The following is a 27,857-nucleotide window of genomic DNA, read 5'->3' on the forward strand; positions in this document are numbered from 1 at the left end:
TGAGGCTGTGGGGAGAAAAGAACCCTTCTCCACCTTTGGTGGAGTGCAGACTGGTGCAGCCACTGTGAACATCAGTGTGGAGATTCCTCAAGAACTAGGATTAGTGGTAACATTCAAACCAGTTAATTCCCTTTGGGTATTTTCCTTGAAGAATTAAAAACATCATACTGAGGTGATACATGTACACTTGTGTTTATAGCAGCACAATTTGTAATAGCTGAATCTTTGAAACAACCCAAATGCCCATCAACCAAGGAATGGTTTATATGAAATGGAGTACTACTCAGCTATAAAGAAGGATACACTCAGGGCTTTTATAGGTAAATGGATGCAATTAGAGATCATATTCATAAAATAAGTAAAATGTGCATGTGTAAACATCATATTGGCTCTCTAGTATGAGAAACTTGAAGAGTTAATAATATCCAAAATGAGGCTGGGGATTTAGCTCAGCGGCATAAGCACCTGCCTTGCAAGCAGGTGGTTGTGAGTTCGATCCCCAGTATCGATAAAAAAAAAAAAAAAAATATCCAAAATGTGCAACACATATTGTGAAAGAGGAAGAAACTGCTCAAAAGGAAAGAAAAATTGGGAAGGGGGAAAAGCAGAAAACAGAAAGAAAAAAATAGATGTGTCTGAGTGTATGTTTACACAAGATAGCTAAGACAATTATACTAATTTGTTTTAGTTCATTTGAAAGAATGATTTTTGCTTATATTATCAACTTTGAATGCCTATATCTTAAAATCTGAACAACTACTCTGAAGATAACAATACATCATATATTAACCATTAATTTCCTGTTATCTTGTTTTGGAATTCTGTGTCATCATTATTGCTTTTTTTTCTCTTTATAATTAAAAAAAAACAGACATCTGGAAACTGCCATGCAGATATACTGCTCTGTTATGTGAAATAATAAACTAGTCACTGTTACACCACTTTCAGGGTGATACTTCACAGTAGCTGAGTTTTCTTTGCTCAGGGACAAAGCATGCTGACTTATGTAAGTGATCACATCTGGCAAAAGAGGCACCTCTCAATGACAAAGATGAAGGCTTTGGAAACAATTCTTTTTTTTCATTTTTAGGAATAAAGGATTAAGGATACAAAGGCTAAAAAGAAAGAATACTTGGCAGGAGATTCAATAGATCTTTTACAAAATGAGTGAAAAATCTTTATGTGTGGTGATAATATTCAGGAGATGTTGAAAAATAAAAAAGGTCAAACCAAGACAAATTCTTTTTATTATTATTTTTATTTTATTTTAGAGACAGGGTCTCACTATATTGCCCAGGCTGGAGTGCAGTGGCTATTCACAGGCCCGATCCCACTACTGATCAGCACGGGAGTTTTGACCTGCTCCGTTTCCGACCTGGGCGGGTTCACCCCTCCTTAGGCAACCTGGTGGTCCCTCGCTCCCGGGAGGTCACTATATTAATGCTGAACTTAGTGCGGACACCGATCGGCATAGCGCACTGCAGCCCAGAACTCCTGGACTCAAGTGATCCTCCCACCTCAGCCTCCCGAGTAGCTGGGACTACAGGCGCGCGCCACCGCGCCGGGCAAACCAAGATAAACTCTTAATACAGGCTAAAAGTTTGGTGAGGGGAATTATCAATGACACATGTAAAAGTTGCCACATATTAACTGGTCTCCAGTAGGATTATAGAAAAGGTCTATACACATGAATATATTAATTTCTAAATATCTGTATAAATTCAGAGAAGCCCTAACATTTTTAATAAAGATATTCTTGGCCTTGGTGTATGTTTACTTTCCTATTAAAAGATGTGCCATAAATTTGGAAATTTATAGAAATACAATATAAAGGTTTTCTAATTCATTCTGAATTTCCGAAATGTTTTGCCTTCATCATTCTATATTGAAAATCTCATTTTAAACTGCAAGGAATGGCGAGAGTAAAAATAAAAGGATGAAGAAAGCACCAAATATTATCATAGTTGTGCTCACAGTGTTAATAAGCAATGTTCCACTGTTGCAACTGTTCCGCATGAGCGGAGAGCGCGTCCAGCAGCACTGTTCACGTGGAAACTGGGATCGCAGCACCGCACACACTACAACCTCTGTGGGCAAAGCGTTTACTGAAGAGTTTCTATATGGAATGTGTGTTTTTGTTTTAATTCAAATGCCAAGTGAATTATTCATGACAGTGCTTTCTCAAGCGCTTAATTACTGGGATTTGTTCAACATGTTCCCTTACGCTTTTTTTCACTCTACTTTTTAAAAGCTCCTCCTTGTCTATACATTTGTTTTTAGTTGGAGTGATTTTAAATACTGTGAAGGACAGACTTCATCAGCCCCTTACACATCCTTGAACAATACTTCTGATCTCTCTCTCTCTCTGTATCTATCTATCTACCTATCTGACCCTGGGAAGTGAACCAAAGAGCACTCTGTCGATGAGCTACATCCGAGTCCTGTTTACTTTTGAGACAGGGTTTCACTAAGGTGGCCAGGCCAGTCTCAAGCTGTTTCTCCCCTCTCAACCTCCTGAGTGGGTGGGATTAAAGGTGTGTGTCACCATCCCTGGATCATTTTTAAAATTTTAAGCCTCATTTATTCTCATGGACATTTGTGATTTACTATTTGAATTCTTTTTTGTCATCTCAATAAAAATGCTTTGCTATATCATTTCAAGACACATTGATCCCTTCACTGTACTTTCCTTCCATAATGCTCCAGTAATTCTAAGCATAACTAGTGAAGAATTAAATCAAGAATATGAGAATACTAAACTTTGCTATTCAAAGTTTAGTACAATTTGCAAACAAGAAATTGATTTTGGATTGAAAGCACATTGAAAATAAAACATAAGTTATATATTATTTTTTTGTCTGAAGTTTCCAGACTTTAAAAAAGCTCTGTATTATTTTCATAACTGCTTCTCTAGAACCAAAAACTGACTATACATATTTTATAATATATACAAAACAGAAAAGACATTTGACTTCACATTTCTCAATATGCTTCTCATTAAAATTTTCAGCTGGGTGTGGCGGTACACTTCTGTGTAACAGGCACTCACTGTATAAAATAGAGTTCAGCCCGGCAGCGATGCCCCGGTCCCCACCGCTACCACTGCTGCTCCCAACCGTTTGCTCCTCGGCTATGCCACGGGCACCCATGATGACAAGTATGACTATCCCTTCACAGTAAGAAAGCCGTGCAGTCTCCTGTGCATGAGCAGTGGTCCTGCCAGCTGGAGAGAACCAGGAAGGAAGCTACGCAGCTTCTCTTGTGCCAGCAGCAGACTACACCGCGGGGGAGAACCAGGAAAGAAGCTACACAGCCTCCCACGTGCCAGCAGTGGCCACACCAGCTGGGGAGAACCAGGAAGGAAGCTAAGGAGCCCACCAGCTGCCAGTGGTGGCATTGCTGGCTGGCAAGAACCAGGAAAGAGGCCACTGCCCACCCTTCACTGTGAGCCAGGCAGTGTACAAGCTGGGAGAGAAGAAACTCCTCACTCCATTAGCAACCAGCTGACTTGGAGGGACACAGTCTGAGATGATAACAACTGAAGTAAAGAAACAACCTAACGCTTACATTGTGTGATTGCATTTGTAAGCCCAAAGCTGGTAGTTTGGGCAACTATTTAGAGGTTAACAATATGCAATATAGTAACTATTGTGGATTTCCTACAGTCTTATCACTGTTTTGTTTTTATTGTTCTATTTTATTCCCTTAAAAAAAAAGTTTAATGATGTCCAAAATGCAATTCACTCCTAAGGAATTTAAAATCTAGTAGGTCCAGCCCTAATTGAACAAATACATTTAAAAAGGCATTATGTGCTGTGTAGAGTAATGTGGTCATGTGGAACAGCTGGTCTTACTCTGTGACAGAAATTTGAGACAGATTCCCTGAAAAAGTCAACAGTGAGCATATATGAAATTAAAAAGAAAGCACAAAAAGTCCATAATAAAGCTATAGTAATCAAAACAGCATGGTGCTGGCTTAAAGACAGAAACACAGATCAAAGGAACAAAACAGTCAGAAATAAATCCAAGCATTTATGATCAATTTATCTTCAACAAAGATGCCAAGAACACACCAATGGGGACACCTTCAATAAATGGTGCTGAAAAAACTGTCTTCATGTCTGTCTTCTCATCTCTCACTCCCAGGCATGTAACTCAGGGGCACAGCAACTGTCTGACAAGCATGAGGTGATGGGGTGGATTCCCAGTACCAAAAAAAAAAAACCCAAATCATCTCTACACAAAAATCAACTCAAAATGACCAAAAGGCTTAAGTATCTGACCAGAAGCTATTAAAATACTAGACAAAAACACAGAGGAAAGTTCCATGGAGACTGACCTAGGCAAAGATTTTCTGCAAATAACCCCCAAAGCATAAGCAACAAAGGCAAAACAGACAAATGGGACGATATACAACAAAAAGCTTCTGTACAGCAAAGGAAACAATCAAGAGTAAAGACACAATCTACAGAACGGGATGACATATCTTCATACCAGACATCTAATAAGGGGTTAATATGAAAAATGTATAAAGAATTCAACTCAACAGCAAGAAAACAAAAAACAAATACAAATGGGCAAATGGCCTAGTAGATAGTTCTTAAAAAGATGTGCAAGGGCTGAGTGTGGTGAGTGGTGCACATCTGTTATCCTAGCACTTGGGAGGCTGAGGCATGAGGAGCACATCAAGTCTGAGATTAGCCTGGGCTATTACATAGTGAGTTCAAGCCCAGCCTGAGCTACAGAGCAGGACCCAGAAGAACAAAAAGATACACAAAAAGATGAAAAACTATTCAATATTATTAATCTTTAGGGTATGCAAATTAAAAGCACAGTAGCACCTCAAAACTATTAGAACAGTTATAAGAAAGATGAAGGCTAACAAGTATTGGTGAGAATGTGGAAAATGGGCAACTCTTATGCACTACTGGTAAAATATTACTTAGTACAGCTATTATGAAAAACAGAATTTGAACACTTTCAAAATATTAAAAATAGAACTCTCAGAGGAAATCATTATGTATCACAAGTATCGGCAACACCATGACCACTGCAGCAAAAGTCACATGAGCCAAGTTATGGAATCATCCAAGTGTCCACTAACAGACAGTTAAAGAAAGTATAGAATATTCCAGGGGTGGTGGTGCCACCTGTAATCCTAGCACTCAGGAGGCTGAAGCAGGAGGATCGCTGTGAGTTCCAGGCTGGCCTGAACTATATAGTGAGAACCTGTTTCAAAAACAAAACCATACCACTCAACCTTAAGAAAGAAGGAAATCCTGTCATTTCTAACAAGAGGAATGAAATGTGGGGCCATCACACTAAGTAAAATAAACCAGGCACAGGGAGACAAAAGCTGCACAATCTTGCTTCTATGTGGAGTGTAAACATGTTGAACTTGTAGAATGGAGAGTAAAAATGATGATTATTAAAGTCTACAGGTGTGTGAGAGTGTTTGTCAAAGGGTACAAAATTTGAGTTGGAGGAATAAGTTCAAGAGATCTATTGTACATGATGGTGACTACAGTTAACACTGTTGTATACAGAAAAATGCTAAGGAGCAGATTTTAAATATTCTTAACACAAAAAAGTGAGATAATACACATGTTAATGTTTGATTCAGTCATTCCACAATGTATACATATATCAAAGCATCATATTGTACCTCATAAATACAATTTTTACTTACCAACTGAAACAAAACAAAGACCCTCACCCAAATAAAAACAAAATAAAAAGCAAAACATCTACCTTCTAGAAACTTAGCCCGAAATATTTCACAGAATGACAACTTCATAGTCACTTTAAAAATCTTGATGAGTTCGTATGTCTCATATTGCTGAACAGCTCCCCAGCTGTTAACTTAGTGCAAAACAAACTGTGCCACTATGTGTGAAGTAGTTTGAATAATATACACATAGTAACACATATGACACATGCACACATATCATTGAAAGGATATAATCACCCTAAGATGAAAAGGTGAGATAATGATTTCTACTTTTGTCCCTGCCCCACAGATCTGTGAGTTAATGATTAAGCTAAAATAAAAGCATGTAAGTGGGCTGTAAGTCAAAAGATCAGTTTATAATTACAATTTTCGTCAATTCACTTGTCCTTTCTGAGACTTCCAACAGTTGAATAATATTAAGCTCTCAGAGTTTACTGTAGGAATTAGATATTACACAACACAATGTTTTTGGAGGTGTATTATGAATTTTAAACCTCTATAAAAATAACTTTAAAAAAATCAAACAAAGCATATAGAATGTTCAGAATTTTATCAACCCTTGTTTATATGATTTTCTTGAGGAGGTCAAATACATTTAAAAAGAATAAGGAAAACATTCAGCTTTCATAACATTAAGCAATTATAATGTACCACAGAAAAAAATTTAATTTATATAGAACAAGGCAATAGAAACATTGTCAGCTCAGAAGAAGTTAAGGTCAATCAATCCTTTTCCATAATAGAAACTGTTTTTGCTAAGTACATACCTACAAATCAAAAGTTCTCCACTTAAAAATGTAAGCTGTATGCTTTAAATCTTTAATTAGACCTCTGTGTTTAACCTACACATTTTAGGTTAATATACTTTCACATGGTTTTCTAAATACTCTGTGGTAAAATAGTAACATTTAATTTGTTCTTGCCTATATCCCCAGCTCCTCAAACACTATTTTCAGCAGTAATGTCGTGACAATGGATGACGAATGAGAAAAAAGGGCAGAACTGTTTTCAACAAAACCTAAATCACTCCACTACTTCATGTAAACAAGGAAACTGTTTCCCCCAACCACTCAGTAGAGGGACAGCTTTCTAAGTCATGCTGAACAAGCAGAGCACCATAAAGTGTGGCAACGTGGTTCAGGAATTTCAAGTACCTTAAAAAAAAAGTAGTCCAGGTGTTTCATGTTCTAACTTGGATACATTTATGTCTAAGAATGTGAATTTTAAAATAGACACCACCTAGTTTAATTCTATCAGAAATATATTTTATGACCTCGAAGCCTGTTTTTTACATTCATTTACTTTTATCTCATAAAGCATGATTAATATTCTCTCATGTTGTTTTCAACTTTAATTCCTAGAAAATAGAATTCAAAATTTAACAATAACTCTTATCATAGAAGACTATATATATGCATATATATGTATATATATCACATAGAGCTTTAATCAAAACTAGCTTTATAAATTCAATATGTGCAAACACCTAATATGATATTACAAGAATGGTATGAAATTATTTTAAGTGTGTAAAAGGTAAATTCCCCAAAAACATTCTTCTTAAAGAAGAATGATCAAGGTGAAGAAATAATACAAATAGTATTAATTAAAATCTTTATAATTACAAATGCTGCCAAATTTAGGACAATTACACTTTAACAATAAAATTTTAAAGGAATGTACAAGTAATGCCTTTTAAATCACTTGACTACGTTAATATTTGTGCTTTTTATTTTTACAATTGTACCATCTGTTTGCTGAAAGTTATAGCTTCCACTTATATAGTTTACCCATTATCTAAAGTGATTTTTTTCACATTTTCAAGTTACTTTAATAAGTTCAGCAGGGTGAAGGTTTTTCAGAGTTTTTCAACTTATTAATTATATAATTTATTAATTTAATTAGGCTTTTTACAGTAATTATAGATTTACATACATAATTTTAATAACATTTAAAATGTAAGCCTTCTTTTACTTTACACTAGCCCTAAAAGCATTTGAATCTCTGAAAAGAGTAAATTATTAACAAATAATGAGAAATAAATTCAGTAATCCATGTGAACACAACAGGGTTTTCCTTTTCTTTAAAAAAATTCTTGTAATGAGATTATCAAAATTAAGAAATAATATCTGGTTATTATCATGAAGCATGTAATTATTTTACAGTATGTGCTGACTTCCCTGGATCACGCATTTTAAAAAAGGGTTGAATTTCAAAACGCAAAATCGTAATGTTTGTACCTAACACTTTCCAAACTGGCTTTGGAATAGACGCCACTTCACCTCGTTCTGTGTCACTTTCGTTTCCTGAAAAGGAAAGGCCTGCACTCACTGGGATCTTGTGCACTACAAACTCAGCCCTCCACTCCTGAGCGGCCATCCAAGTGCTGATAACCACGCCTGCTATTCACCTGTCATCTTCTTTATCTGATGAAGAAGCGCATCTTTTTCTAAGTGAGCCTCTGCAAGAGCCATTTTAGCTTTAGCCAGTTCCTGCTTAAGAGATTCATTCTCTTCCATGAGCTGAAAAGATAAATTGCAAAACAAAAATATTTAAATTATTTCCAGGAAACACACTTATATATCATCCAAAGTACAACTGCTGGGCCAGGGATTTAGCTCAGCAGCATGGTCGCCTGCAAGGTTGTGAGTTCAATCCCCGTGTCAATAACAAACCAAAAAAAAAGTTGACATAGTAAAAATACTCCATGCTAGTAAGGAACCACTTAGACTGTAAATTGCTTTGAGAAATTATTTGGAAACACGTGTCATACAATTAAAAAACGTTCCTAAGTTTTGATTCAGGGATTCAAAATGCTACTCCCTAACTTGCAATTTTAATGGTGATTTTGTTTCACTGGCATACTCTTCAAGGCTTTAGACATCGCTGATGCCCCACTTCTTTCTAAGCCCCTCTCTTTCTCTGGTTTTTATGCCTCTTTCATGCTTATCTCTTCCACCAATTTCCTTTTCATCCTCTGAGGAATCAAATTTTCATGTTCTATCAGACTTCAGTTTGTCTTCCTCTTGACTTTTGAGTCACTCTCTTGGATAATCTGAGCTACTTCTGTGGCTCAACTGCTCTAATGCAGAAATCATGACCTAGCACAAACCTCTCTCCTAAGCTCCAGACATTTTCTTCTGAGTGGCCAAAGGCCTGCCCTATACGTAATTCCAGTATGTTATTCTCTTAAAGCCATTATTGAGCCATTTCCTAAAAACAGCTAAGCACTTTGTATTTATATAGGCACATTAAAATAGACATTTTTAATTTCAGAGTTCTCAGACTATTTTTAGTCCCAAGATTTCCCGCCTTACAGATCAAGTTAGGTACAGTAGCTGCCTACACACTCCATCTCCATAGTAGAGCACTTAGCATGCACCACTATGACCTGAGTGCAAACTCTTATCTCTACCACTAGACTTGGAGTTATTTAGCACATGGAGAAAGCACACTGCTCAACTGTATGTGCCTCATACAGAAATGTCATCCAATAAATCTCTGATGAACAGATGAAAGAGTTCATTCTGTGGTCCTATCAGAGTAAATTAAAATTCTGCTGAACATTTTTTTTATAATGACAAAAAAATCAGAAGCAACCTGAATGTTAACAAATGTTAAGAGGAAAATTCAGAAATCATAATATAACCACACCTATGTTGCTCAGCCATGAAAATTAAATATGAAGCAAACACAGCAATAGGAATATGTTAATCAATATTAAGTAAAAGTTATAATGCTAAATATTAATTTTGAGAAAATGGAAAAGATCCAGAGAATTTTTAAAAAGTCACAATATTGACAGCACCGCAGGAAGGCAGAAGAAATCACAGTATTATTTTATCTTGCTCAACATCACAGTCAAAGACAGCATCTAGCATGGTGCTCAGGTACAACTGGGCACTCGATAGACTTTATTTAAAGAAGTAAACACAATGCTTCAGTTAATAGTACTTAAACAATGAACTCAATTGCTGAAGTGGAATCCAGATTTGGCTTCACGTTACCTGTTCCCTCGTAAGGACAAAGGAGCACTCGGGCAAGTTCGCTGACTGCGAAGGCCACAGGGCCTCTGCGACGGTCTGAGTGGCCTGTGTGACACTGTGCTGCTGCTTCTGACCACCCTTGTTACTGGCTGGCAGCGCAGAGTCACTGCTGACATTTCCTCTCAAATCATTTTCAGTGTTCAGCACATGAGAATCTGATCAAACAAATACAACACTCAGAAAACATTTCAAAATACTGGATAAATCTTTAGAAATAAAGTTTTATGGTAAATAACAAATCTAAAAATGTTTCTATATTTTTTAGTCTGTGGATGGTATTATGAGATAAACAATTTTGAAAACTCAATAAAATCAAGGCAAGTGTGATGGAATCAAGGCAAGTGTGTGGTGTATATCTATGATCTCAGTACTTGGGAGACAGACAGGAGGATCCCTGTGAGTTTGAGCCCCTCCTGAGATAACTAGTGAGTTTAAGGCCGACCTGCACTACATAGCAAAATTCTGTCTCAAAAACTAAAACACTAAAAATAAAAAAACAGTAACACCAAAAGAGCATTCTTTGAAATGATTAGCAAAATTGTTACACCTTTAGTTTAGACTGACCAAGAAAAAAACTGCTAGAATCAGAAAAGAGGATACATTACTGACAACCAAAATAACAAAGGAATGATACTATGCCAATAAAATAGATGAAACAGACAAACTCCAAGAAAGACAAGAATTATCCAAACATATCTCAAAAAAATGATATGAACTGAAAGAGAGCTGGCAAGGGGATGCAATTAATGACGACGACGACGATGACGATGACGATGATAATACCACCCAGAAAGAAAAGACCAGACCCACATGGCTTCTTTAAAAGCTTTAAAGAATACATAATTGTGGAGAACTACAGAGATGACTCTCACTGGCTCTCCTAGGAAAGAAGAGCAACTATCTCCATTTTGCATAAACTTGCATCTCCACGTATTGCTATGCACAAAGCTGGCTAGGTTATTTCTTTTTGTTCCTTTGATTGACTTTAAGCAACATAAATGGGGCTGACTGAGGAGCTAATTTGTAATCTCTGAAGCAAAGCGGACAGAGCAGTGTCACCCTGCCCAGTGATTCCCCAATTCCATGGTTGAGCTGGGAGGGATGGAGAGCCGTGTTCCACACTGTCTTCTGGGACCAAGCCTCAGCCTCGAGAAAGAGGCTGTGACTTCCCAGGGCAGACAGAATTGTACAACAGTGTGGGAGCCATTAAAGCTGTATACACGTGAAGGGCTGTGGCATTGCCTGGGCATGGCTGAACTGAGAATGAGGAGGCACCTCAGGAGGCGAGATAGGCCACAGCTGAGGCCAGCTGGAGACTTTCTGGGGAGGTTTCCTTAAATAATATCATCTGTTGCTCTGAGGAATCCTTGAGCTCATCCCAAGATGCTGTTCAGGTTTCCTGTATTTTCCACCTAACTCCTTGCTTGTTCTGATTAAATACAGGGTGCGCAGGGTCAGTCGGGTGGCCGGCTAGCAGAGTTAAGAACTCTGCAGAGGATATTAGTCCTCCTGCAGCCTTTAAGATCAGGCTGCTTGTCTCATTCACTTGGACTGTCACCGTGCACTCGTTTGAGGGATTGGGGATCTAGGCACAGACCGCAGATGATTAGACACGGCCTCAGCTGTGTTTTGCAGGTTGCTTTCTCTCTCTGCATTTCCTCCCTCTGCTCATCACAGGGGTGATCTTAAACCTCCTTCCTAGCCCGGTTCACAGCAGTCACAAATTTCCCCGCCACTCTCACTGTCACTCACCCCTGAGCCACGCCCCTCGCGGGGAATTAATAAAACCCGGGTTGGACTCTGGGTCAAGGTATTTTTTTTTAGTGAACAACACTTGGCTGGACTTAGGACCCCTTGGCTCCCCACAACTATATATATGTCTTAATGTATTTCTTCTCACTGTGGGCTGCACTGGAAGTTGCACTAGAAAATTCAGATCAATATGCTTCTGAATAGGGATATCAAGATCTATAACAAAATACTAGCAAATGAACCCCCAACAAACAAAAATAGTTACATACCAAAGCCCAAGAGGATCTATCCACTTGGGTTAAGGTTAATACTAAATATATATATATATATATATATATATATATATATATCAGACAATGTAATACATTATATTATTTAAAAGCCCTACATTATCATTTCAATAAATGCACTTTTCATGATAAAATACCAACAGACAAAAAATACAAGAGAATTTCCTCAATCTGATTAAAAGCACCTCTGAGTACCTAACAGTTACTATCGTACTCAAACATCGTATTTATTATGTTAAATATCACATTTATTATGGATATTTTCCCTTTTTGCCAAAAATAAAAAACAAGACAAGGATATCTGCTTTCACTAGGCATAGTGGCACATGCCTATAATTCCAGTATGCAAGAGGCAGAGGCAGGAGGACTGCTATAAATTCAAGGCCCGGCCTAAATAATTTGTGCAAAGCTCTGTAATTGGCTGCCACCTTATTTTGCAGGCCGCACCACCTTAACTCCCTCTAGGAGTTAAGTTTGGTAGTTAAGCAGCACCTTGCCTACCTAGCTTGTTTGGCCTGGCCTATTCAGGAATTATGCTAATCAGCCCACCTTATGAGCGGGCGTGGGAAATTTGAAAATTTGAATTAACCTATGACCCTCAGTCTTGCTACTGTTGCTAAGTAACCTGCTGATGACTCAGAACCCAACTCTTTCCTCCCCAATACCCTATATATTTGTTACTTATTCCTTGAATAAATGAGACTTGATGGGACTTCTTCACTGGACTTGTCTCCGTTCCTTGCATCTCTTGTTTCCTTTTCATCCCCACTCCCCCTCTAGGGTCTCTGTGGACTTACCCGCAGGCCAGGACAATAAATAAAAAGTATCCAGATTGGAAAGAAAGAAGCAAAATGGCCAGGACCTCCACAACACACCTGTCTGAAAGAAACCAGAAACATGACAAGAGATAGAAATTTTTAAAAAACCTCCACCTGCTGACCCTGGGAAAATAAGCCCAGGAAAGGCAATATTAGCCACAACATCAGCAAACATAAAGAAATACATTTGTGACCTCATAGATGAACTTAAAACTGAAATTCTAATCCAAGTGAGGCAAGATATAAAAAGATTAATTAAAGAAATGTTAAGCTCCTCCCAGGAAAACACAGATGGAAGAATGGAGGAACCCAGAAAAGGAAGAGAAACTTTTGATGAAAAATATAAACAAAACCTAGAATAGATGAAACAGATCCAAAGAGATTACCAGAAAACTAAAAACTCCATTAAAAGCTAGCAAAATGCCTTGACAGAAACTAAAGTTAGCCTTTCAAAACTTGAGAGATTTATAATGTGTGATTGTGAAAGAAAATATCTCTTAAAAATAACAAGGAACCAGGAAGAAACAATTCAAAGGCTAGAAGACAAGAGGATCTATAATTTAAGAACAAAAAACATGAGCGAAGAAGCAGGAGTAACCACAAATGAATTACAAAGACTATTCACAGAAATAATTAAGGAGCATAGGAAAAAGAAATGATATCCAGTGAGTGCTGGATAATAATTAAGGAGCATAGGAAAAAGAAATGATATCCAGATAAATGAGGCATACAGAACTCCAGCCATCTACAATCAAAACAGATCTACACCCAAACATATAATAATCAAGATCCCAGAAATCCACCACAAGAACAGAATATTAAAAGCAGCCAGAGAAAAGCAGCAGATCACCTACAAAGAAAACATCATCAAAATAACGACAGACTTATCAACTCAAACTATTAAATTGAGAAGAGCCTGGGGGGGAAATAGTCCAAGCCCTGAAAGAAAATAATCTCCAACCCAGATTGATGTACCCAGAAAAACTGTCTCAAAACTAATGGAGAAATAAGATATTTCCAAGACAAGGAGAAAATGTGGGAGTTCATGGCCACCAATCCAACCTTACAAAAAATACTGAAGGACATTCCAGAAAGAGAAAAAAAAAATACCAGGATTCCAGCAACAGTGGCAGAGAGGCCTCAATGAACAGGGCAGACAGTGGAATGAAGGAGAAAAGTGGACAAATAATAGCAGAAAAATAGAATAGCAGAGATGAAGCAGAGAAGGTAGGCTTTAATCTTTACTATAGATAGCCTTGATACACTAACAAAGAAACACAGGTACAGTAGATTAGGAGGCAGGATCCATCAAGATGCTCTGAATAGGAAATATAATCAACCTGAAAGAGGGTTAATAAACTGAAAGTCAAAGATGAGAAAACAATGCCATATGTGACAGGAAACCAGAGAGAAATAGGGACAACTCTTTCTGCAGCCGCAGATAGATTGGAAAGTTATGACACTTTGGGGCAGTATAGAACTACACAGCGGAAGAAAGGAAATCCTTGTAACTTTAGTAAGTAAAGGAGTACAACTCATGATCAAGCTCAAGGGTAAAAAGGTTCAGCAACACTCAGATAAATAATGGGTTGACCCCTTAATCTAAAAACTAAAGCATTAGTGGGACCCAAAATATACAAAGCATCCTGAGAAGGGCAAAGGTGAGAAATTGCCTAAAAAAAGGAAAGCAGAGGACACTGTTAATAGTGTATCAGGATTTTTTTTTTTTGTCTTTTTCATTTTTATCAGTACCGGGGATCGAACTCACGACCGCCTGCTTGCAAGGCAGGTGCTTATGCCGCTGAGCTAAATCCCCAGCCCCAGTGTATCAGGATTTAAAAGTCACAATAGTCTTATTGCTCTGTTTAGTTTGATTGCATTTTGTTCTGGTCTGTCTACTCATATTAGATTTGAGGGCACAGCCAGCTATCCCAAAAATAGCAGGTTATACCACAGTAACTATCTTTAATCTCCTATTAACTTAAACTGAAACTCTGTATTACTTACATTGTCTTACTGTGACTGATCTTATTTGAACCTGGTTTGTTAGATGGCTGTTTAGCCTTGACTGTTTTTATTTGAATTTGGTATGCTTATCAAGTCTAAGAGTAGAGGCAACTACTCTGAAGATGACTAAGATGTAAAAGATACCCATTCCAGTTTGATTAACTGCTTTTGAAGTCCTACAATGTCTCCAAAGTTGTGTTTTTATTAAAATAGCTATGTAATGCTATGTTCAATTATATTATGTCTGATGATGTAGAAAATTCTATTAAAAACAGTAAGAGAAAGCATAGTAACTACTATAGATCACTAATATTGTGGTTCTGTATGTCTTTTCATTTCATGTTTCTCTAGGAATTCATCCTTATACAACGGTCTTATATGTCTTTTTCATTTCATGTATTTATAGGAATGTTTTTTTTTTGTCTTGCTTTGTTTTGTTACTCCAATATAGAAAAGATAGAAACACATGTTAAGACTCATGCACGCGTAGAACCAATAAACAGTTTAGGGGAACTGATCTTATGACACATGATGAAATGAACAGACACTTTGAAGAAAAAGAGACACTACAGTACCCAGTGCTGATCCAGGAGTATCATAATGAGAAACCCAGCAGTACTATTATTCTTTGCTCAATGATTGTCTTAGTTACTTTATGCTTGTTGCAGAACAAAATACCTGAAGCCCAAGTTGGGAAAGGAAAGATTTATTCCTTAACAGTTTTTGGAGGTTTCAGTCTACACTCAGTTGCCTCCAAGGCAGGCAGGCATGGGTGGGCTGCAATTCATGGCAGCTGCCAACAGCAAGAAGGAACCAGCGAAGAGCAAGGCACATCTTCTTCCTGCCATTACATCACATCCTCGCTCCACCCCTATGTGGGTGGAGCACTGACACCATCAATCCAAGCACTAGACAACGAACCATCACAAATGCACGATGCAAACTCATGAGGCCTGGGGGCCACAGACATGAACCATGACAGTGACTTTTTGTTGAACAGAACTGGTTGCACTTTTATATGCTCCACTTTTGTATCTTGAATAACTATTTGTAAGAGGACAATATGTAAATATCAACTAGTGATTTCTTACTGCTTATTCTTCTTTGAAAGTATGTTATTATTTCTACCCATTTTCTGTTTTGTTTAGTCTTTCTTTAAATAAAATTTTTAAAAAAGAGCAAAGGGAGGGAAAGGTGAAAACTACTGTCAATTTCTTATTGTCTTATCTTGAACTCTTGCATTGTTTACATAATTTTATTAGGTTTGGCTTTATTCTGTCTTTTGTTAGATTTTATGTTTTCAGATGGTAAGGGCAGCTATTTTGAATATAATGGGAAATATCATGATAATCATGGTTTCCAATTATGTTGTTTTGAAGTCTTATAATGCTTTCATTCATTGGTCTGATTTTATCTTGTTTTGTTTGATTTTATTATGTGAGATGGTACGAACGCTACTTTGAAGAAAATAAGACATTATGGTAGCTATTGCTAATTTACTATCATCTTGTTTTGAAGTCCTACCATGCTTTTGTTCTTCTGTTTTGATAGGTTCTTTCCTGTTGTATTCTGATTTTATTATGTGTGATAGTATAGACAAATTTTTTGAGGAAGATGAGGTATTATAGCAGCCATTGTTCATTTCCTGTTACTTGGTTTTGAGGTCCTGTAATGCTTTCATTCTTTTGAATGTTTTTTTACTATACTGTTATGTTTGATATTGTTGTGTGCGAAGGTATGCTCAACTATTTTAAAGAAGAGACATTATGTTAGCTACTGTTGATGTCCAGTTGTTTCGTTGTGAAGTGCTGTGTTGCTTGCATTTTCCTGTTCTGATTTGCTTTTGTTTTCTTTTGTTCTCTTTAAAATAAAAAAAGAACCCTGTCACAAAAGACCATGTATTGTACAGTCCCATTTATAGAGTCCAGAACAGACTTCACGCAGAACAGACGAAGTCATGCAGTCAAACAGTAAATTGGTTGCCTGAAGACCAGTGTGACTGTTAATCTTGAATGTCAACTTCACTGGGTTAAGAAGAGCCTGCCAGGTTGGCAGAGCGTGCTCCTGGGTCTGTCTGGGCAGCATGGAGATGGGGAAGGTGGGCTTGGGTACCACCTCTGGGTACCCACCTTGGGTGCCCCCGCCTGCTCATCTCCAGTGCTGCTTCCGGCTGTACTTGTTCCACCACAGTCTTCCACCATGACTTTCCTGCCCGGGTCTGCAGACCATGAACTGAATCCCTTGAAACATGAGCTATTTCAAACCTTTCCTCCTTTAAGGTGAGTGTCAGGTATTACGCCTAGCAATAGGAAAGTTGACTGACACAATCAGGAAAAATGGATTGGGAGTGCAGGTATAGGGATTTTTGTGAGTGATGAAAATGCTCTAATATTGACTGTTGTAATGGTCACAGCATCTGTGAGTATACTAAAAACCAGCAAACTGGTAAATGGTGAATGGTATGTTACAGTGTGTGAAGTCTATCTCCAAAAGGCTGTCACCAAAAAATAATTGTAATTATTACATTTTTTTTAGTCATATATAACATGTTAGGGTGCAAATGAATAGAAGCTCAACCCAACCGTGCTTAGAAAAAGAAAATGTCTTTGTTCTGTGGCAGGAGGACAAGTGATGTGCCAGCTGCAGACACAGCTGGACACTAGGATCCACAAGGCATCTTTAGGAGCCACATTTCAGGACCTCACTCTCCCCTTCTCAGGCCCACTTTCCAGTCTCCTCTATGTTACAGGACAGCAAAAGCTCCCAAACAAAGGAGCTTACAACCGGTGACCCTCCCCTCTCAATAATTGCATAAAGTTACAGAAAAGACTCAATGCTTGAGTCATAGGCAACTATGGACCAGTCATCACAGCCCAAGGCAGAAATCATTTCACATCTGTGATACAGTCCCAGGACTGCCAGCTAGGTCTTTCAAAATCACAGGAAATGACCAATGGGACAATTTGCCAATTATACTGAGTAAACAAGTCAAATCTGTTTAATTTTCCCCCTTAAAAAGATGTCAGCTGGCCGTGGTGGCACATGTCTCTAATCCTAGCACTGGGGAGGCTGAGCCAGGAGAATCACTGCACGTTCAAGGCCAGTGAGCTACACAGTGAGATCAAGTCCAACCTGTAATGTGAAGGGAGACCCTGTTTCAAAACAACAACAAAAAAGTCCAGAAGAGAACAGCTGAGTCAAATACAAACATTTCTAACGCTTTTGTTCATACGGTCAAATTACCCTCCAAGACTGTCACACAAATTTCACTACCATTACATGTATAAAAATTGAACAGTTCTATCTACATGGATAAATACCATCATTTGAGTTTTGGACTGTTATTGATTTATTTTATTACAGTAGGCTAATCTCAGAAACTAATTACAATATTGTCATACAAGTAAGGGCTTAGGATAATATATCAGTGAAAGATGAAAAAATTACAAACACTGTTTATATAAAATACCCAAAATAGACAAAGTCATACAGACAGAAAAGAAACGAGTGATTGTGTATCAGCATGAGGAGCACACGGCGCCAGCAAACCTTTCAGCATGGTGATGACTGAGAGAGAAGCTCCAGTACTACGCCATGGGAAAGCCAAGTCTTCTCCCCTTTCAACATCAAAAAACTAATGCCCTTATGATACTAATTAATAATTTATAATGTATTTTGCTTTCAAACTTTAAAAGAGCAAAACTCTTCTTTTAAGTGAAGAGAAAAAGTGATTACACTGGCTACCGTGAGAATGCGGAACCAAAGCCTCCTGAGAAGCAATCATTTAGAAAGAAACCACCGGCTAAGCAATTCTAAACCTCATTTTATTTCAACCACTGACAGGTGGGGAAAAGGGGAAATGGGAGAATGTGAAGGAGGAAAGAAGAGGGAGGAGAAGATAAGAAATGACACAGAAGAGGAGGAGAGATGGACAGTGGAGAAGAATGAGAAGAAAACGGGAGAAAGGAAAGCACACCGTGGGAAGAGGAAGAGGAAGAGGAAGAGGTAAGATGGGAGTCACATTCAAAGCCAACTTGTGTTTGTTCGTTTGAGCCGGGTCTTGCTACGTGGTTCAGGCTGGCCGTGGTGGTCTCACGGTGTAGAACAGGCTGGCTTGACCTTACAGCAACCTTCCTGCCTCAGCCGCCCCTGAATGCTGGGATAATAGGAGCACCACATCCAGCCCAAGCCACCTTTAAAAAGAGAGAAGCAGGGAGGAGGAGGTAGGGAAGAGAAAGGAGTTAAGAGAAGCAACGGGGAAGGACAGACGGGAAGAAGAAAGTAAGATAAAAAAAAGAAAAGATCCGAGAAGGGCTGGAAAGAGGCGAGAAGAGACGGCAAGTGAAGGGCCAGTGCGCTCCCTTCTGTTTGCTTTAACGTCTTTCAAGACCTCCGGGGAACTAGCGTTTCTGCCATTATAAACTTTGATAAGCAGACCCACAGCTCTCACAGATAAAACACACGGAATCTTTACACACACAGACTTCACCCCATGTTAGGCTCAGCCACTTACGTGTTAGCTATTTCACCCTGAAGTCACTCAACTTACCTAAACTTTAGTGTCTTCATTTGCAAAAGAACATGGTAGGAATGTTTCCCCACCACAAAGGGTTATGGTAAACATTCAATGGGTTAAATTTTAATGTAAAAGAACTTTACAAACCAAAAAATGTTACTTAAGTATTAATACTTTTTAAAATTGTTACCACAATCAATTTCTAAGGTTTTTTTTGCTGAAAATTAGTAAACATATTCTAAGATTTACATGGAAATACAAATAATCTATAAAATGATGGCAATATTAAAAATGAATTAGGGGACTTGGGCTGCCAGCTTTTCTAAGAGAGACCAGAAGGCGACAGAAAGTGCTACACTGTCACGAGACTAAACATAGAGAACAAATGAACAAAAGACAGAGTCCAAAAATCATCCATTATCTGCAGTCACTCATAATGGACAAAGGCTCCAGTGGATAGTGGGATGGAAAGTGTTTTTCACTTCTTTTAAACGACTGAGTGTAACTGATAAATCCTATCTATGCAAGGTGTACAACATGCTTTCAGAGATATATATATCTATACAGTACGGGGAAATGATTACCACAGCCAGTCTAATTAACTATTGTCGCCTCTCATAAGACCATTTCTCACTTTCTTGCATTTAGAAACATTTTATGACAGTACAAGTCAAAAACCACTTTTAAACAAAAAGAAAAACATGCTCAACATCTCATTCCCAGAGATAGATAAAAATTCAACATCATTCTACATATTTCTTGATACTCCCATGCATAAATGCATTTTTAAGTAAAAACTGGCAACGTAACATACATGTCTTGGCCCCTGCTGTTTCATCTAATGGAGTGTCAGGAACACCTTTCCATCTCCATGAGTTGGTGCCAACATTCTGCTAGTACCATGGGAGATGCTCGGTAATGTTTCACAAGAGACTTTTAGAGTTCTCTGTTTACTCAAGGGGAAGATTTCCATTCAACTTTCTTTCCAGAACACAGAGATACTCTTCTGAGTTAATAGGTTTTATACCATTTTTTGAACTAGTGATTAAAGCAATAACATTTCAAGTTTGGAAGCAAACGACAACGATTTTAAGAGTCTGTTGCTAAGGGAAAAAAGTGTTAATCAGATATCTTTAAATACGCAATAGACACAAATACATACTGATATAAACACACAATGCCCCTTCCCCTCAAAATGCTTTTGATTAAAGACCAACACCATAAGGACCACGGTTCCTGAGGGCAGCAGGCCACAGCCTCAGTACCCTGAATGGAAAAGCTCTTCAGAGCTGGTGTGCTGTTCTGAAAGGCAACAGGTGGACATGGACACTTAAATGTGTACTTTTCCCCTAAATTAATATTAATGCACCTAATTCACTGAAGCAAGAAAGAAACTGGTATGTACCTTTGTTATTTTCTAAAACTAATTTTGTTATTTTGTTATTTGAAGTTTCTCCTTAAAGTCTTTACTGAAAAACTAGTTTTTTAAGACTTTCCCAAATAAGAGTGAAGAATTGTGATAATCAGGGGGAAAAAAAAGAATAAAAAGACCCACTTCTGAATGATGGGCTTTTCTGATGTGATGGGAAAAAAATGGAAACAAAGCTCTTGTAAATAGGAAGGGAAAAAGAAGTTGGAGAGAGGGTAGGGGAATGGGGAAAAAAAAGAATCAAGATATATCTTGTACAGGTACAAATCCTGTGATGAATGTGATCTTTATGTACACCTAAAATGTAGCAATAAATAATTTAAAAAAGAGAAAAGTGATGGAAAAGCAAATTCCTTCTCATTCTGGGTGCAGCAACACTGATGGCAGCTGAACGGCCCAGTTCCTGGTATAAAAGTGGAAACAGTGCCAATCGCGACAGTTCCATCAAGTTGAATTTGTGAGGCAGTAACAGTAGTTTATACTGTAGAATCTACTGTCCAGGGCAGGTGGCAGTCTTTCCCATTACAAAACACTGTTGTGGTTTGAGGTGTAGGCCTGGTTTCCTTAGGTCACTCATGGTTCAAAAACTAGCAATTTTAAAAATCCCCAAACCAGCTTGATTAAAGCATAAAACTGACTTTACACACCTCACACACTTCCGGAGTAGAATCCAGTGGTTTTCACTGTACCGACAGGTAGAACCGCCATCCTGTAACCACTTAACGCTTCATCACTCCCTGCAGCCTGCACAACCACCCGGTCTCATCCTCCTTAGAACCAGGACATCAATCACTGTTTAATGTCCTGCCTCTGTAAGTGTGCCTCTCCCGGACACTTCATACCACAGGCTCCTAACTGTCCTGTCTGTGACTGCTTTTCAATAAGGATGTTTTTAAAGTCACCCATGTTGTAAATGCACCACTGCATCAGTCTTTATTGCTGAGTGACACTCCATCATGTGAACCTCCCATACTCTGTTTCTGTTCATTGCGTGATGATATTTGGGTATTTCTCAAGTAATTTGGGCATTTTCTCAGGACTTGGCAGCTATGGAATTTACCCTACCTGGCAGGAACACAGTATCACACAGCAGCGTGCAGATGCCACTGCTTCAGGCTCCCCTCCTAGGGAAGAAAGTATGATGACATCTCTAGTTGATGAGTTAGGAAAGAAAATGCAGGGGCTCCGCATGTGTGGTTTACTCTGTTCTCACTCTGGCATCTGCCTTCCTTGAAGAAAGGGGAACTAAGACCAGGCAGCAAGCCCAAGCCAGGCAGCCTTTTCCACACAGCCTTACATTACCCTCTCCCCCAAGCCTTCATCAGCCATGATGTTGATGGTCTGGTCTTTGCTGGCCTGACCTGTCCGTCTCTAGCTGGTCCCAGACTCAGGAGGGCGTGATGAATTAAGTATTCTTCATGCAATGCTCCTACCTCAGCAACTTCTTCATGCAATGCTCCTACCTCAGCAACTTCTTTCCTGGGTTTATAGCCACCGACTAACCTGGTTTTGCCTCTGTAGTTTTATTTGGTTGGTTGGTTTTGCAAGATGGGGTTGTACAATACTGCCCAAACTGACCTTGAAGTTCTATGTAACCCAGGCTGGTCTGGAACTTGTAATCCTCCTGCCTCAGCCTCCTGAGTCTAGGATTACAAGCATGTGCTACCATGTTCCACTCTCTCCTAAGAATTTCTGATCTCCTGAAGGTACTTATTCTTTTTTTTTTTGGTATTGGGGATTGAACTCATGACCTTGAGCTTGCCAGGCAGGTACTTACACTGCTGAGCTAAATCCCCAGCCCTGGTACTTTTCTTTATTTGAGGTAAAAGAAAACAATCAGCACATATGTAACTTAACTTCAAATTTAAGACATTTGTTTAAATGAGTTGTCATATACCTCTGATATGAAAAGAGCCATCATCATTTCTTTCCACTACAAGACAATCAATATGCAGAGTTACAGGAGTTGGCTCAAGGGATACTGTGCTGCTCCGAGGACTGTCATCCTACAGGAAGAAAAATCATATTGGCATGTTCTTCTTAAAGAAAGTGAAGAAATTAAAACAAACATTTTAAATCAACATTACTTCAGTACTTTTAATGAGTGAGAAATACTGTACACTTATACATGCACTGAGTGATACAGCAAGACTTACCTCATTTACTTTGACATTCTCTAACTTTTAAGAAGGGTCTCTATGATTCATCACAAAGATCACTAACTCTCCCCCCCGCCCTTTTTGGTACAGGGAATCAAACTCAGGACCCTCCAGCTTACCAGGCAGGAGCTGTGTCACTGAGCTATATCCCCAGCCCTAAATTCATTTTAATAGTGTATGCTACAGAGAAGGCATAGTCTTAGACATGAATTAAAACTGAGGAAGGCCATATAAACATTAGTAACATGAAAATATAAAATTATCCTCTAACATACTTTTAAATTTATTTTTGTGTTAGAAATTTGTATCTTCATTGGCATTACTGTTGCAACAGTTTCATCTTCCAAAAAGTGCTGAATATTCATAAGAGAAGACGTAAGAAACTCAGTGCTAAAGTTTTCTATATGGCATTGTAGAAATCCATTTTTTTCTGCAAGCAAAGAGTGTATTACAGCACTAGGCCCACTTTCAAACCTCAGTGAAATCTCAGGAGAAGATTTGGAATGAATTACAGATTTCCGATCAGAACCTAGGGAAGATAAACATAAAAAATCATAACTTTGTACTGCTACTCAAAAACTATCACTATTATTTGTGATTTGTGTTGACTTTTCTATTTCTTGCAATAGGAAAAAACATGTTATAACTAATATAATATATACTTCAGACACTTAAATGTGTCTGCGTTGAGTACCTATCTATACATTTGTGATAGAATGGATGGCTGCAGTAAATAGTCATGGCATTTAAAGTGACTAACAAGCTGTGTCTCAAGAAGCACTCAAAATCAGGGTTTGTACATTTTCCTCATTAGATTGGGTCCTTGAATGAAGGTAAAGTAAACACAGAAGACCTCAGTGAAGTGTTTCTATTAGAAAACAAATTAAGACTGAAACTACTGGAAAAAAATATATGATTACATATAAACATATTTATCTATGACTTGGCCTTGTTCTTAAAAATAACTTGAGATGGCTTACAGAGCTATTAATATTCAAAGTTTAAAAAGAAAATTTTAAATTTCAACAAGTTCTCATAGACTAACTTTTAAAAACTATTGGTGGAACTACTGAAAGAAATTACTTCTGAACTGACACTCATGGTAACTAATTTGCTTGTTTATTTTATGCTGGCTACCTCCAAATAAATAGGAAACAATATGCACATGGTATAATCAGATAAAAATGAGTAAACAAAGAAAAAATAAGAAAAATTGAAGATAGTTAGCAAGGTTAGTGACCCACAATACTTGAAATTTCAGTACTAAAAGTGGACTAAAAGTAAGCCTCCTAGCAACAACGAGAAAAGTATGACCATGTTCACAATTCATAGCATTCATGAGGAAGAAATGAACCAGTTGTTTTGGAAAGGAAAACACATTTCTGTTTCTGAGGTATGAAAGCTAATTATCCCATAAGTGCTCATAAAAAGACCCACTAATTAAATTCATGATGATAAGACTTGTTAGTTTTCCTCACCATGGGTGTGAATAATCTTAACTGAGGACAAATGCACACACATTTGTAAGGCAGGGGTTGCCAAAAATGTAAAGCTATGGATATTTATGTACCTAGGAGAGGTCTCTGCACACAACTCAACGTGCAAAGTTATTGTTAAAATTTTTATTTCGGGTACAAAATTACATTTAATTAACGTTACCACTGTTCACTAACATTTATAATAGAGAAAATAAATCAAACATAATTCTGAAGATTCTTTAACTATTTAAAACCTCATATATTTTAACTTTATTTACAACTTTATTTATTTACTGGTAATGGTAGGTGTTCTTCCCAATATCAAGAAACACTAGAAACCTTGTTGATATAGTAATAAAAGTAACTAGCAGGTAGGTAAGGGGGCACACAATTGTAATCCCAGCATTTGGGAAGTTGAGGCAGGATAATTACAAGTTTAAGCCCATATAAGACAACTTCTACAAGTACCTTTCTCAAAATAAACAATTTTACAAAGGGTTGACGATGGATGCAGCTCAGGATGCAGCTCTGGTTCAATCCCCAGGACTATTTGAAAACGGCATTTTGGAGTAGAGGTAGAACAAAAACCTTGAAAGGTTAAAAAGAAAACTCTCTCCTCTCCACTCTGTCCTCTTCCTTACACCATGGAGCTACTGTGCCAGGCCTTGAGCTATAGTTTGGCTCTGAAGTATCTGCTAACGGTCTCCCGTGCTCAGAGGTGGGCTGCCGGTGGGTATTTGGATGGCAGGGGAGTTATACTCAAGTTTGCAGGTGACTGCGCATGAGAGGTGGGGGCTGGTAAAGGACGTGGGTCACCGTGGGTGTGACCTGGAAGGCTGCATCCATGTCCCCCTCTCTCTGCTTCCTGGCTGCCATGGGATGGCCAGCTTTCTTCCACATGCTCTGTCACCAAGCAATTCAGCCAGGTCAGCCAACCTTCTCTGAAACTGTGAGCCAAAATAAACCCGCCTCTCACATCTTTACGAGTGGCAGGTATTGTGTTCTAGTGAGGAAGAGGTGACTAATACATCTTCCTATTCAAGGAAGCCAAGATAATAGAAAAATAACAAACCAAAAATCAAAACCAAGTTTGCAATACTATGAGAGTTCTAATAGTGTCTACAAGTTGCTCCCTAAACACCACGTTTGTTAACGTTGATTAAATTGTTCAAATTAAACTATTTCTTGGTTTTGCTTCATTTTATTCCCTCTTCCTTTCTTCCCTGCTTTTCTTTTCCTTCTTCCAAAAAACCCAAACAAGACAAGTGAGAAAAAATAAGGTATTAACACTAATAAGGTATTGACTAATACAAACCAAAGAAGGCACCCCAAAATAATTTGTTCAGTTAGATACAAAATGAAACAAAGTAATAGGAAATGGTATTAAGTGAGCTTTAAATGACGGAAGAAAACTATGCAGCTGAAAATAATGTGCGTGGACAACTTGAAAAGTGCTGAGAATGGATATATAACAGGTCCAGGTTCTGAAATTTTGTTTCAAATTATTTTTAATTTCTGTCTACTAGGAAACTTCTCCAGATATAAATTTAGCTTCCTCTATTTTCCATGGTTTTAGGATTTACACTTAATACAAAATTCCTAAATTTCTTTTTTAAAGCAGCTACACTGTAATTACAAGGCCTAACAGAGAAAGCAAACCCAAAAAGTAGATTTTTTTTTCTATAATGTTGGCCTACAGACTAACAATACATTTACCTACAGTTCTGAGGTGCTAGCATAATTCTGTTACCATACAGGTTGTATTTATTTCAATATATTAGGTATGAGATACGGAATTCTGTGTGTTTTTCCCAAGAAAAATATGGTAATTCAATGACTTTTTTTCTGAAACATAATGCTCTTTTAACAATTTATAACAAAGAAAAGACTACTGATTAGTCAAGTGCAAAACAAACAAAAAACAAGTTTAAATCATATTAAAGTATTTCATGTGCAAAGTAGTTTGAAAAAAATCTTACCTAATGGACGATTACAAAGGTAATGCCGAAGACTGATATTGCCTAATTGATCTGGCGTCACCTGGTTCACCTGAAGACAGATTTCTGTATCTTCTCCTCGGATATCAATTTCCCCATTAACACCAGTAATTTTAAACACCACAACTGACATCTATGATTGATCATATAAATAATATTAGTGTACCAAGGAATTAAAGAAGTAAAAAATAACCATTTATTCATTTCTAAAAATACACTTGTGTTTTCTCAAACTAGAAATGTATCTATGACCTACAGAACCAGAACATTATACAGGCTTAGTGTACTTAGTTTAATGATCAGATACCTGAAACTTTTTCAGGGACAACATGATGCCGCAAGTGGAAAATTCTGCACTGTCAAAACTATTCCATGTGTGAAATTATTATTATTTTTTTTTTTTTGAGGCAGAATCTCACTGAGTACTTTGGGTTTGCCTTGCACTCACCACAGACGAGGCTGACCTCATGGCAATCCTCCTACCTCAGCCTCCTGAGTACGGGGGCTACAGGGGTACACTGCCACAGTCAGCTCATGCACAAAATTAGTAAGTTTTATAGAAAGTTATCAGGCTGTGTGTACACAATGCATATGAAACATAACTAGATTTCATGTTTCATCTTAGTGTACCTCTAAGGAATCTCACCATGTATAAGCAAGTATTCAAAAAAATTTTTTAAGAATCCTAAATGCTTATGGTCCTAAAAATTTTGCACAAGGGAGACTCAATCTGTAATGACAAACTTAGTCTTTTTATTCAGTCAAGGAAAATTATTTTAGCTGGCAAAGATTAATTATATGACATCTCCATGTAAAATGATTTTTGCTACAAGTAGGACCTAATACATTTTTAAACTCTTTCTTATAAATATCCCACTAGGTCACAAAGGTTGAAAAGAAAGTAATAATGAATTTCCTTTGTAGAAAGCCCCACATTATAAGGACTTTCTTCCTCATATCAAACTTTTTTTAAAAAGCATATTTAAAAGAAACTAAAATATAGGTCAAAAAAAAAATACATTCTCCCTTCCTCAAAACACTTAAAAACAAATTTACAAAAATAAATAGAAAAAATCCAATTGATTCCACAAGAAAGCATTTTCACAAGTAGAAAAAGTAAGCCAGGTGTGATGGCGCATGCCTGTAATTTCAGCACTTGAGAGGCTGAGGCAAGACTGTCACGAGTTCAAGGCCAGTCTGGGTTACATAGTAAGTTCAAGACTAGCCTGGACTACAGAGTGAGACTCTGTCTCAAAAAATTAAATTAAAAAAGAGTAGAAAGAACAGAGTCAAACACCCATCATTTAAAAATTCACTTTACACATTAATATCTTAAAATGCATATACATCAAATATGAAAGAAAGTTGATGTCATTTCTCTCATACAATTCCTCGGAAGTGATTACCAGGTCATCATGGTTTTCTTGCGCGCCCTCTGAATTCGTACTAATGGCATCTGGAGAGGATTCACCGTATTTCTGCAGATTTGCACTGGTGCTTACATTCTCTGCTGGGCTCTGGTAATTGGTAGTAGAGTTCTTTTTAATTTCTGAAATAAAATAAACTAATAAAGTCAGTTTTACACATGATCCACAAAGTGAAGTTTATTTCACCAAAATGGATGGTCCCTTCAA

The 27,857-nt window shown here is 37.7% G+C and overlaps 1 protein-coding gene across 5 annotated transcripts in view; it reads right to left on the reverse strand.

Annotated features, from left to right (window-relative positions):
• Positions 1-27,857, reverse strand: part of Bltp3b (bridge-like lipid transfer protein family member 3B) — a 134,727-nt gene that overhangs the window by 20,631 nt on the left and 86,239 nt on the right. For 2 of the 5 annotated variants that reach the window (XM_063255421.1, XM_063255419.1), the window contains exons 16-21: positions 27,630-27,772; positions 26,206-26,356; positions 23,024-23,277; positions 22,487-22,595; positions 9,739-9,932; positions 8,142-8,253 (exon numbers count right to left, since the gene is read on the reverse strand). In XM_063255421.1, the coding sequence (XP_063111491.1) occupies positions 8,142-8,253; positions 9,739-9,932; positions 22,487-22,595; positions 23,024-23,277; positions 26,206-26,356; positions 27,630-27,772 (963 nt within the window). Of the gene's footprint in view, positions 1-6,264; positions 8,254-9,738; positions 9,933-22,486; positions 22,596-23,023; positions 23,278-26,205; positions 26,357-27,629; positions 27,773-27,857 lie in introns of those variants that run through there. The other 3 variants (XM_063255420.1, XR_010049447.1, XM_063255422.1) reach the window with 3 other exon arrangements.

The sequence above is a fragment of the Cavia porcellus genome, unplaced genomic scaffold (assembly GCF_034190915.1).
Source record: "Cavia porcellus strain 051 isolate PalLab524CR breed Dunkin Hartley unplaced genomic scaffold, mCavPor4.1 scaffold_8, whole genome shotgun sequence".
Taxonomy (NCBI): domain Eukaryota; kingdom Metazoa; phylum Chordata; class Mammalia; order Rodentia; family Caviidae; genus Cavia; species Cavia porcellus.